This window comes from Pseudophryne corroboree, chromosome 2, assembly GCF_028390025.1.
Source record: "Pseudophryne corroboree isolate aPseCor3 chromosome 2, aPseCor3.hap2, whole genome shotgun sequence".
NCBI classification, from domain to species: Eukaryota; Metazoa; Chordata; class Amphibia; order Anura; family Myobatrachidae; genus Pseudophryne; species Pseudophryne corroboree.
The window spans coordinates 804,932,292-804,945,610 of NC_086445.1; the positions used below are offsets into that span (position 1 = coordinate 804,932,292).

General features: G+C 48.5%; 1 protein-coding gene across 4 annotated transcripts in view; it reads left to right on the forward strand.

Annotated features, from left to right (window-relative positions):
- KDM6A (lysine demethylase 6A) overlaps positions 1-13,319 on the forward strand; it is a 435,435-nt gene that overhangs the window by 220,126 nt on the left and 201,990 nt on the right. For all 4 annotated transcript variants that reach the window (XR_010241142.1, XM_063955630.1, XM_063955632.1 and 1 more), the window contains exon 7: positions 686-740. Coding sequence is in view for 3 of the 4 variants with exons in the window: in XM_063955630.1 (XP_063811700.1) it covers positions 686-740 (55 nt within the window). In the remaining variant the exon portion in view is untranslated. The remainder of the gene's footprint in view (positions 1-685; positions 741-13,319) is intronic.

The following is a 13,319-nucleotide window of genomic DNA, read 5'->3' on the forward strand; positions in this document are numbered from 1 at the left end:
GATACTGGTTTACCCTTGCTGAAGCTTGTACTTGCTACAGCCAGCTGTATGTCAGCTGCGGTGTGCTTTCCAGTACAGGGTAATCATGGAGTATGTTTCAGTGTGTGTCTTCCTTTTATTAAGTCTTATACATATGCATCTGGCAAAGGAATCTTGTGGTTTTAGGGTTGGATATTTTTTTTCTCGGTACTTGTTAATTTAATAGGCACCATGTAACTCCGCCCATCTGTAATTTATATTATTACTGTGTTCCTACATATCTATTCAGCCTGGCGTCAACTCTTCCCCCTCCTCCATGCTGATCTCAGACATACCCTGTCAGCCCAGCCATCCCATCCCCCATCTATGTGTATCTCTCTCTCCCTCTCTCTATCTCCCCACTGTTCCCCACCTGTCTTCTAATATAATCCACCTGTGTCTCATGGCATACCAGTAAATTGGAATGATGCTATTCAGCAGTGCAGACTTAATGCACTCAAGACAAGTAAATCCTCTCTCAAATGACTGGTGGGCAGTGTCAGTTGGCATCGCTATAATTAACAAGTATCATCTATATCAGCAGCTTGGTGACATTACCAATTTTCATCATATACACTTAAATGTGTCTTAAAATAATAAAAGTGGTTTCGTTTACATATGTCTGCAAAAATGAAAAGTCTTCAGCAAATTTTCCCTCTCTCCACAGCATTTTCAGTTGGCTTTGATTGACTGTAATCCCTGCACTTTGTCCAAAGCTGAAAGTAAGTATAATCCGTGTGTTTTGCGCGGCGTGTTTGTACAAAAAATTATATGATAGTCCGAAAAACTTAAGCCCTAGCCAGCCAGGACTGACAGGTTCCACATTTTGTACAGGTCATGATGCATAGCCCTATTCTTTTTTTTTTTTTTTTTTTTTTTTTTTTAAGAGGAGGCACATGAGGAAATCTCTACTATAAAGTACAGTAGAGAGTGCTGTATTTTACTTGTCCAAGCTCAGGCCTTATCTTTTTCCTCAATACTAGGGATGTAATTTTACTGGTCCCCAGTCACAGTTATGTCTCAAATGCTTCCTGCTCTGTTTTTATAGTAGAAGTAACTGAAGAATCAACGCATACTGATTAGTGACATAAATTGACAGTGTTTTAGTTTAGACATCTCAGATTCCAAGGTGGCGATTAAAAAGGTATTTTCTCTAACGTCCTAGAGGATGCTGGGGACTCCGTAAGGACCATGGGGAGAGACGGGCTCCACAGGAGACATGGGCACTTTAAGAAAGAATTTAGTTCCTGGTGTGCACGGTCTCCTCCCTCTCTGCCCCTCCTCCAGACCTCAGTTTGATTCTGTGTACAGAGGAGCTGGGTGCTTTTCAGTGAGCTCTCCTGAGTTTGCTGATAGAAAGGTTTTTTGTTAGGTTTTTTTATTTTCAGGGAGCTCTGCTGGCAACAGACTCCCTGCATCGTGGGACTGAGAGGAGAGAAGCAGCCCTACTCTCTGAAGCTAGGTCCTGCTTCTTAGGCTACTGGACACCATTAGCTCCAGAGGGATCGGTACGCAGGATCTCACCCTCGCCGTCCGTCCCAGAGCCGCGCTGCTGTCCTCCTTGCAGAGCCGCGCTGCCGTCCTCCTCGCAGAGCCGGAAGACTGAAGCCGGGTGAGTATGAGGGGGGAGGGGAGGGGGGGGGAGGCGGCACCCTGGGCAGCATTTGGGACCTCATTCTGGCAAATGAACACATATATATACAGCTGGGCACTGTATATATGTAGGAGCCCCCGCCAAAGAAATAAAATTTAAGCGGGACAGAAGCCTGCCGCCGAGGGGGCGGGGCTTCTCCCTCAGCACTCACCAGCGCCATTTTTTCTCCACAGCACGCTGAGAGGAAGCTCCCCAGGCTCTCCCCTGCTGATACACGGTAGAAGAGGGTTGAAAAGAGAGGGGGGGCACATAATTAGGCGCAAAAAAGTATATAAACAGCAGCTACTGGGTTAACATTAAGTTACTGTGTTATTCCTGGGTTATGTAGCGCTGGGGGCTGTGCTGGCATACTCTCTCTCTGTCTCTCCAAAGGGCCTAGTGGGGGAACTGTCTTCAGAAAGGACATTCCCTTTGTGTATGGTGTGTCGATACGCTTGTGTCGACATGTCTGATGTGGAAGGCTATGTGGGAGAGGAGTGGGAGCAAATGAATGTGGTGTCTCCGCCGACGGCGCCGACACCTGATTGGATGGATATGTGGAAGGTGTTAAATGATAATGTAAATTCCTTGCATAAAAGATTAGACAAGGCTGATGCATTGGGACAGGCAGGGTCTCAACCCGTGCCTGATCCTATGTCGCAGGCCCCGTCGGGGTCTCATAAGCGCCCACTATCCCATATTGTTGACACAGATACCGACATGGATTCTGACTCCAGTGTCGATTACGATGATGCAAAGTTACAGCCAAAGTTGGCTAAATCACTCCGATATATGATTAAAGCAATTAAGGAAGTTTTGCACATCACGGAGGAAACCCCTGTCCCTGACACAAGGGTTTATATGTATAAGGGAAAGAAACCTGAGGTAACTTTTCCCCCCTCACACGAACTGAATGAGTTATGTGAAAAAGCTTGGGAATCTCCAGATAAAAAACTGCAGATTTCCAAACGGATTCTTATGGCGTATCCTTTCCCGCCAACGGACAGGTTACGATGGGAATCCTCCCCTAGGGTGGACAAAGCTTTAACACGCTTATCCAAAAAGGTAGCCCTGCCGTCCCAGGATACGGTTACCCTCAAGGATGCTGCTGATCGCAAACAGGAGGGTACCCTGAAGTCCATTTATACACATTCAGGTACCTTGCTCAAACCGGCAATCGCGTCGGCCTGGGTCTGTAGTGCAGTAGCGGCATGGACTGATACCTTATCAGAGGAGTTTGATACCCTAGATAGGGATACTGTTTTATTGACCCTGGCGCATATTAAAGACGCTGTCCTTTATATGAGAGATGCTCAAAGAGACATTAGTCTGCTGGATTCTAGAATAAACGCTATGTCGATTTCTGCCAGAGGGGTCCTGTGGACTCGGCAATGGACAGATGATGCCGACTCTAAATGACATATGGAGGTTTTACCTTACAGGGGTGAGGAATTGTTCGGTGAAGGTCTCTCGGACCTGGTCTCCACAACAACGGCTGGAAAGTCAAATTTTTTGCCTTATGTTCCCTCACAGCCTAAGAGAGCACCGCATTATCAAATGCAGTCCTTTCGTTCACAAAGAAACAAGAAAGTCCGAGGTGCGTCCTTTCTTGCCAGAGGGAGGGGCAGAGGAAAGAAGCTGCACAATACAGCTAGTTCCCAGGAACAGAAGTCCTCCCCAGCCTATGCAAAATCCACCGCATGACACTGGGGCTCCACTGGCGGAGTCGGGGCCAGTGGGGGCGCGTCTTCTGAATTTTGGCCACATGTGGGTTCACTCCCAGGTGGATCCCTGGGCAATAGAAATTGTGTCTCAGGGTTACAAGCTGGAATTCGAAGAGGTGCCTCCTCGCCGGTTTTTCAAATCGGCCCTACCGTCTTCCCCCCTAGAGAGGGAGATAGTGTTAAATGCAGTACAAAAATTGTATCTTTAGCAGGTGGTGGTCGAGGTTCCCCTCCTTCAAGAGGGAAGGGGTGGTTATTCGACCATGTTTGTGGTTCCGAAACCGGACGGTTCGGTCAGACCCATATTGAATTTAAAATCTCTGAATCTATACTTGAAGAGGTTCAAGTTCAAGATGGAATCGCTGAGAGCGGTCATCGCCAGCCTGTAAGGGGGGGATTTTATGGTGTCACTGGACATAAAGGATGCGTACCTTCATGTCCCCATTTATCCACCTCATCAGGCGTACCTAAGATTTGCAGTACAGGACTGTCATTACCAATTTCAGACGTTGCCGTTTGATCTCTTAACGGCTCCGAGGATTTTCACCAAAGTAATGGCGGAAATGATGGTGCTCCTGCGCAAGCAGGGTGTCACAATTATCCCGTACTTGGACGATCTCCTCATAAAAGCGAGATCAAGAGAGCAGTTGCTGAACAGCGTATCTCTTTCACTGAAAGTGTTACAACAACACGGCTGGATTCTCAATATCCCAAAGTCACAGTTGGTTCCTACGACTCGTCTGCCTTTCTTGGGCATGATTCTGGACACGACCCAGAAAAGGGTTTATCTTCCGATAGAAAAAGCCCAGGAACTTATGACTCTGGTCAGGAACCTTTTGAAATCAAGACAGGTGTCCGTGCATCATTGCACTCGAGTTCTGGGAAAGATGGTGGCCTCATACGAGGCCATTCCCTTTGGCAGGTTCCATGCGAGGACTTTCCAATGGGATCTGTTGGACAAGTGGTCCGGGTCACATCTACAGATGCATCGGTTGATCACCCTATCCCCCTTGGCCAGGGTGTCACTCCTGTGGTGGCTGCAGAGTGCTCACCTTCTCTAGGGCCGCAGATTCGGCATTCAGGATTGGATCCTGGTGACCACGGATGCAAGCCTCCGAGGTTGGGGAGCAGTCACACAGGGAAGAAATTTCCAGGGTTTTTGGTCAAGTCAAGAGACTTTTCTGCACATCAACATCCTGGAACTAAGGGCCATATACAACGCCCTACGTCAAGCGGAGGCCTTACTTCGCGACCAACCAGTTCTGATCCAGTCAGACAACATCACCGCAGTGGCTCATGTAAACCGCCAAGGCGGCACAAGGAGCAGAGCGGCAATGGCGGAAGCTACCAGGATTCTTCGCTGGGCGTAGAATCATGTAAGCGCACTGTCAGCAGGGTTCATTCCGGGAGTGGACAACTGGGAAGCAGACTTCCTCAGCAGACACGACCTACACCCGGGAGAGTGGGGACTTCATCCAGAAGTCTTCGCACAGATTGTGAGTCGGTGGGAACTGCCACAGATAGACATGATGGCGTCCCGCCTCAACAAAAAGCTACAGAGGTATTGCGCCAGGTCCAGAGACCCTCAGGCAGTAGCGGTAGACGCCCTCGTGACACCGTGGGTGTTCCGGTCCGTCTATGTATTTCCTCCTCTTCCTCTCATACTCAAGGTGTTGAGAATAGTAAGAAGAAAAGGAGCGAGAACAATCCTCGTTGTTCCAGATTGGCCACGACGGAACTGGTATCCAGATCTGCAGGAAATGCTCACGGAATATCCGTGGCCTCTTCCTCTAAGGCAGGACCTGTTGCAACAGGGACCCTGTCTGTTCCAAGACTTACCGCGGCTGCGTTTGACGGCATGGCGGTTGAACGCCGGATCCTAGCGGAAAAAGGTATTCCGGTTGAGGTTATCCCTACGCTGATAAAGGCTAGGAAGGAAGTAACAGCAAAACATTATCACCGTATATGGCGAAGATATGTTTCTTGGTGTGAGGCCAGGGATGCTCCTACGGAAGAATTCCATCTGGGCCGTTTCCTTCACTTCCTACAAACTGGAGTGGATTTGGGCCTTAAATTGGGCTCCATTAAGGTACAGATTTCGGCCCTATCCATTTTCTTTCAAAAAGAATTGGCTTCTCTCCCAGAAGTTCAGACTTTTGTTAAGGGAGTACTGCATATTCAGCCTCCGTTTGTGCCTCCGGTGGCGCCTTGGGACCTTAATGTGGTCTTGGACTTCCTAAAGTCACACTGGTTTGAACCACTGAAAACGGTGGAGTTTAAATATCTCGCTTGGAAGGGGGTCATGTTATTAGCCCTAGCTTCGGCTAGGCGAGTGTCGGAATTAGCGGCTTTATCACATAAAGCCCCTATCTGGTTTTCCATATGGATAGAGCGGAATTGCGGACACGTCCTCAGTTCCTGCCAAAAGTGGTTTCATCCTTTCATATGAACCAACCTATTGTGGTGCCTGTGGCTACACGGGACTTAGAGGATTCCGAGTCCCTTGATGTGGTCAGGGCTTTGAAGATTTATGTAGCCAGGACGGCTAGAGTCCGAAAAACAGAAGCACTGTTTGTTCTGTATGCAGCCAACAAGCTTGGCGGCCCTGCTTCAAAGCAGACTCTGGCTCGCTGGATCTGTAACACGATTCAGCAAGCGCATTCTACGGCTGGTTTGCCGTTACCAAAATCGGTCAAGGCACATTCCACTAGGAAAGTGGGCTCTTCTTGGGCGGCTGCCCGAGGGGTCTTGGCACTACAGCTGTGTCGAGCTGCTACTTGGTCGGGTACAAACACCTTTGCAAAATTCTATAAGTTTGATACCCTGGCTGAGGACCACCTCCTGTTTGCTCAGTCGGTGCTGCAGAGTCATCCGCACTCTCCCGCCCGTTTGGGAGCTTTGGTATAATCCCCATGGTCCTTACTGAGTCCCCAGCATCCTCTAGGACGTTAGAGAAAATAAGATTTTACTTACCGGTAAATCTGTTTCTCGTCCGTAGAGGATGCTGGGCGCCCGTCCCATGAGCGGACTTCTTCTGCAATACTTGTATATAGTTATTGCTTCAATAAGGGTTACGTTATTGTTGCATCGGGCGTGAACTGATGCTATGTTATTGTCATACTGTTTACTGGATTGTTATCACAAGTTATACGGTGTGATTGGTGTGGCTGGTATGAGTCTTGCCCTTGGATTAACAAAAATCCTTTCCTCGTACTGTCCATCTCCTCTGGGCACAGTTCTCTAACTGAGGTATGGAGGAGGGGCAGAGAGGGAGGAGCCAGTGCACACCAGGAACTAAAATTCTTTCTTAAAGTGCCCATGTCTCCTGCGGAGCCTGTCTCTCCCCATCGTCCTTACGGAGTCCCCAGCATCCTCTACGGATTACGAGAAATAGATTTACCGGTAAGTAAAATCTTAAATTTTTTTCACCCCCAATCTCCCGTTTAAAGTGACATGAGATCGGGGCAGTATTCAAATGTTTTCTTTCTTTAATTCCACCCTACAGTGCTAGGTAAATTTCTGGGCGCGACGTGAAAAGTGCTGTATGGGCGTCCAAACAGCCGACTTATCGCACAGTTCAGCTTGCCATCTTCGTGAGGATGCGAGCTGAAATGCCGGCACTGGCAGCTGTTCACGCCCAAACAGAGCAACAATTGAAGTGCTCCATCGGGCAGTTGGCACTGACAGCTGCCGGTGGAAACGATTGAATTTCTCCCCAGATGTCTAAAATTCCTTTTCTCTAACGTCCTAGAGGATGCTGGGGACTCCGTAAGGACCATGGGGTATAGACGGGCTCCGCAGGAGACATGGGCACTCTAAAGACTCTAGAATGGGTGTGCACTGGCTCCTCCCTCTATGCCCCTCCTCCAGACCTCAGTTAGATCCTGTGCCCAGAGGAGACTGGGTGCATTGCAGGGGAGCTCTCCTGAGTTTCTCTGAAAAAGACTTTTTGTTAGGTTTTTTATTTTCAGGGAGCACTGCTGGCAACAGGCTCCCTGCATCGTGGGACTGAGGGGAGAGAAGCAGACCTACTTAAATGATAGGCTCTGCTTCTTAGGCAACTGGACACCATTAGCTCCAGAGGGTCAGAACACAGGTCTCATCCTCGTCGTTCGTCCCGGAGCTGCGCAGCTGTCCCCCTCACAGAGCCGGAAGATAGAAGCCGGGTGAGTATGAGAAGAAAGAAGACTTCAAAGGCGGCAGAAGACTTCAAAGGCGCCATTGCTCCCAACACACACACAGAAGGCACTGTACGGGTGCAGGGCGTGGGGTGGGCGCCCTGGGCAGCAGTTATTACCTCATAAACAGCACTGGCACAGATATTAGATACTGCTGAGGCATTATAATATAAAAACCCCGCCAGTATAAAGAAATTGAGCTGGACCGAAGCCTGCCGTCGAGGGGGCGGGGCTTGATCCTCCAGCACTTACCAGCGCCATTTTTCCCCACAGCATGCTGCAGAGAAATGCTCCCAGATCTCCCCTGCTGAACAATAACAGGGGACAAAAACGAGGGGGGGCACATTTATTTGGTGCAGATTGTACATATATTTATATATAAAGCGCTATTTAGGCTGGGACCGTGGTTTCAGCATATTGTGGCGCTGGGTGTGTGCTGGTATTCTCTCTCTCTGTCTCTCCAAAGGGCCTTATTGTTGGTCAGTCCCCATATTTATTTATCCCAGTATGTGTGAGAGGTGTCAGTACGTGTGTGTCGACATGTCTGAAGCGGAAGGCTCGTCTTGGGAGGTAGCAGAGCAGATGTTGGTGGTGTCTCCGTCGGCACAGCCGACACCTGATTGGGTGGACATGTGGAATGTTTTGAATGATAATGTGGCTTTATTAAAGATTGGACAAAGCAGAGTCCAAAAGACAAGCAGGGAATTAACCCATGGCATTTACTGTGTCCCAGGACCCTTCAGGGTCCCATAAATGTCCCTTTACCCAGTTAGCAGACACTGATACCGACACGGATTCCGACTCCAGTGTCGACTAGGATGATGCAAGGTTGCACCCATGAGTCGCGACCGTATTCAACATAGGTTTATTGCAGTAAACGTTGTTTTGCATATCACAGAGGACTCCTCTGTCCCTGACACGAGGGTCTGCATATTTAAAGAAAAATAACCTAACTCATCTCATGAGCTGACCGTTTTATTTAAAAAAGCTTGGGAGATTCCTAACATTAGACTGCAAGTTCCCAAGAGTAGTATTATGGCGTATCCTTTCCCCTCAAAGGACAGGTTACGGTGGGATTCCTCGCCCACGCTGGACAAGGCCTTAATGCCCTGGTCCAAGAAGGTAGCATTACCGTCCCCTGATAAGGTGGCCCTATAGGATCCTGCGGATAGTAGGCAGAAATCTACCTTAAAATAAATTTTATGCGACTGCCAGAGCCCTATTTAGACCTGCAATAGCGTCGGCATGGGTAGGTAGCGCAATTACAGCTTGGGCTGATAACTTGTCATCTAACATTGACACCCTAGAAAAAGATAGTATGGTGTTGGCCTTAGGTCACATCAAGGACGCAGAACTATAGAGAGGCTGCGACAGATATTGGGTGTTTGGGTGCAAGGGCTAAGGCCATGGCAGGTTCTGCTGGTAGGTTCCTGCGGACCCGTCAATGGACAGGTGATGCTGACTCGGAGAGTCATATGGAAGCTTTACCTTGCAAGGGTGAAGTTTTATTTGGGGAGGGCCTCGCTGACCTGGTTTTCACAGCTACCGCGGGTAAGTCGTCTTTTTTGCCTTATGTTCCCCCACAGCAAAAGGAAACACCCTAATAACAGATGCAGTACTTGCGGTCGCGTAAGTTCAGAAAGGGGCGTGGCTTTATTTCCTCGCCAGAGGTAGAGGGAAAAGATCACCGGCTACGGCCAGTTCACAGGAAAAGTGTTCTCCCCGGCCTCTACCACATCCATCAAAGAGGTGCTTCCACACCGATTTTCAAATCGGCCTTGCCAGCTACTTCCCCGGAGAGGAAAATAATTTTGGCTGCCATACTAAAGCTGGGTCAACAGCAAGTGTTTATCATGGTTCCCCTAGTGCAACAGGTAAAAGGGTTTTATTCAGCCCTATTTGTGGTCCCAGAGCCAGATGGCTCGGTCAGACCAATTCTGAATCTAAAATCCCTAAACCTACATTTAAAGAGGTTCAGATTCAAGATGGAATCTCTCAAGGCAAGGATATCCAGCCTGGAACGGGGGGGATTTTAGGGTGTCATTAGACATAAAGGATGCATACCTTCATGTCCCCATATATCCTCCTCATCGGGCGTACCTAAGGTTCGCTGTACAGGATTGTCATTACCAGTTTCAGACGTGGCCGTTTGGGCTTTCTACGGGCCCGAGAATTTCACCAAGGTAATGGCGGAAATAATGGTTCTCCTGAGCAAACAAGGGGTCACAAGTATCGCATACTTGGACGATCTCCTGATAAAAGCGAGTTCAGGGGAGCAGTTATTAAAAACATTGTCTCTTTCCCTGAGAGTACTACAACGGCACAGCTGGATTCTAAATCTGCCAAAGTCGCAGTGGGTTCAGACAACTCGGTTGTTTTTTTTTGGGCATGATTCTGTATATGGAAAAACAGAGAGGTTTTTCTCCCGGTAGTAAAGAGCCCTGGAACTCCAGAACATGATCAAAGACCTGTTAAAGCCTAAAAGAGTGTCAGTCCATCAATGCACTCGAGTACTGGGAAAAATGGTGGCGACCTACGAGGCCATCCCCTTCGGCAGGTTTCATGCGAGGACATTTCAGTGGGGCCTTCTGGACAGGTGGTCCGGGTCCCATCTTCAAATTCATCAGAAAATAAGCCTGTCTCCCAGGGCCAGGGTGTCTCTCCTGTGGTGGCTGCAGAGTGCTCACCTTCTAGAGGATCGCAGGTTCGGCTTTCAAGACTGGGTTCTGGTGACCACGGACGCGAGCCTCCGAGGATGGGGAGCAGTCACACAAGGAAGAAATCTTCAGGGACTATGGGTCAAGCCAGGAGGCTTGTCTACACATCAAGATACTGGAATTAAGGGCCATATACAACGGCCTACAACAAGCGGACAATCTTCTTCGCGACCTACCGGTTCTGATTCAATCAGACAACGTCACAGCTGTGGCTCATGTAAACCGCCAAGGCGGGACAAGGAGCAGAGTGGCAATGGCGGAAGCCACCAGGATTCTTCGCTGGGCGGAAAATCACGTAAGAGCTCTGTCAGCAGTCTTCATTCCGGGAGTGGACAACTGGGAAGCAGACTTCCTCAGCAGACATGATCTCCATCCAGGAGAGTGGGGACTTCATCAAGAAGTTTTGGCAGAGATAACAAGTCTTTGGGGATCTCCTCAAATAGACATGATGGCGTCACGCCTCAACAAGACGCTTCGGAGGTATTGTGTCAGGTCAAGGGACCCTCAAGCAGTAGCGGTAGACGCCCTGGTGACACCATGGGTGTTTCAGTCGGTCTATGTGTTCCCTCCTCTTCCTCTCATCACAAAAATATTGAGAATCATAAGACGAAAAAGAGTGCAGACAATACTCATTGTTCCAGATTGGCCTCGAAGGGCCTGATATTCATATCTTCAGGAGATGCTCACAGAAGATACATGGCCCCTTCCTCTCTGGGAGGACCTGTTGCAGCAGGGGCCCTGTGTGTTCCAAGACTTACCGCGGTTACGTTTGACGGCATGGCGGTTGTACACCGAATCCCAGCTGGGAAAGCTATTCCGGAGGAAGTCATCCCTACTCTGATAAAGGCTAGGAAGGAGATGACGGCGAAACATTATCACCGTATCTGGAGGAAGTACGTATCTTGGTGTGAAGCCAAGAATGCTACTACGAAGATTTCCACTTGGGCCGTTTTTCTCCACTTTCTACAGACAGGAGTGGATATGGGCCTGAAGTTAGGGACGAAATCTGTACCTTTATGGAGCCTATCTATATTCTTTCAGAAGGAATTGGCTTCTCTCCCAGAAGTCCAGACTTTTATAAAGGGAGTGCTACACATCCAGCCTCCTTTTGTGCCCCCAGTGGCACCATGGGACCTTAACGTGGTCTTACAGTTCCTAAAATCTCACTGGTTTGAGCTTCTTCAAACAGTTGAATTGAAATTTCTCACTTGGAAGGTGGTCATGTTGTTGGCCTTGGCATCTGCAAGGCGGGTGTCCGAATTGGCGGCTTTGTATCATAAAAACCCCTATCTGTTTTTCCATGTGGATCGAGCAGAGTTGAGGACTCGTCCTCAATTTTTGCCTAAGGTGATTTCATCGTTTCATTTAAACCAACCTATTGTGGTGCCTGTGGCTACGGGAGACTTGGAGGATTCCAAGTCCCTTGATGTAGTCAGGGCCTTAAAAATTTACGTAGCCAGGACGGCTCGGGTTAGGAAAACAGAGGCACTGTTTGTCCGGTATGCAGCCAACAGGGTTGGCGCTCCTGCTTCTAAGCAGATTATTGCTCGCTGGATCTGTAACACGATTCAGCAGGCTCATTCAGCGGCTGGATTGCCATTACCAAATTCGGTAAAGGCCCATTCCACTAGGAAGGTGGGCTTTTCTTGGGCGGCTGCCCGAGGCGTCTCTGCTTTACAGCTTTGCCGAGCAGCTACTTGGTCGGGTTCAAACACCTTTGCAAAATTCTTCAAGTTTGATACCCTCGCTGATGAGGACCTCATGTCTGCTCAATCGGTGCTGCAGAGTCTTCCGCACTCTCCCGCCCGGTTTGGAGCTTTGGTATAATCCCCATGGTCTTTACGGAGTCCCCAGCATTCTATAGGACGTAAGAGAAAATAAGATTTTAAACTTACCGGTAAATCTTTTTCTCTTAGTCCGTAGAGGATGCTGGGCGCCCGTCCCAGTGCGGACATATTTCTGCAAGGCTTGTATATAGTTGTTGCTTACATAAGGGTTATGTTACAGTTAAGATCAGTCTTTGGCTGATGCTGTTTTGTTCATGCTGAAACTGGTTAAGTATATTCCAGGTTATACGGTGTGGATGGTGTGGGCTGGTATGAATCTTGCCCTTGGACAGTACGAGGAAAGGATTTTTCTTAATCTGTCTCCTCTGGGCACAGTTTCTCTGAGGTCTGGAGGAGGGGCATAGAGGGAGGAGCCAGTGCACACCCATTCTAAAGTCTTTAGAGTGCCCATGTCTCCTGCGGAGCCCGTCTATACCCCATGGTCCTTACAGAGTCCCCAGCATCCTCTACGGACTAGGAGAAAAAGATTTACCGGTAGGTTTAAAATCTTATTTTTTCAAATATCTTAAAAGCACATGAAGTCTATTTTACTTTAGTTTTTTTCCAATGTAAATAAGGGATGACTGTATAAAAATATTCTTGTTGGACTTTTTATGCGATGATAACAAGGATCATTGTTTGTTCCATTATTTGCCTTCTTTTTCCAATAGTCTTTCTGACCTATTGGGAAAACTTGAGAGTGGAAGCTGAGGGTCACTGCATAACTGGGGCATTGCTCACAGTAAAGGGCTCTACGGACACGGCGATCCGCCACCGAGCTGCCTGACCACCGATACGGCACGGGGGGAGGTGACGTTGGGAGTGAAGTTTCTTCATTCCCAGCGTCACCCGGCTCCATTGTATTGCATGCAAATATGGACGAGATCGTCCATATTGGCTTGCATGCACAAGCGACGGGGCACCAACAGTGAACGAGCGCAAAAATGAACGAGCGCTGGGCCGCGCATCGTTCATCGTTGTTGCCTCCACACTGAAAGATATGAACGGTTTCTCGTTCATATCTTTCAGTAATATCGCCCAGTGTGTAGGGCCTCTAACACGCTCTTCAAGATTCATTGAGCAACAGTTGCAGTTATGGGGAATTTATCTGCCTACAATTACTATAAAACCTTGTGATTAGAATTACCACATAGGCGTATATGCAATTGCGGTCGAATTCCCGAAATTGTCGAAAAACTGGACTTTTTCGCCAAAAGAAAAAA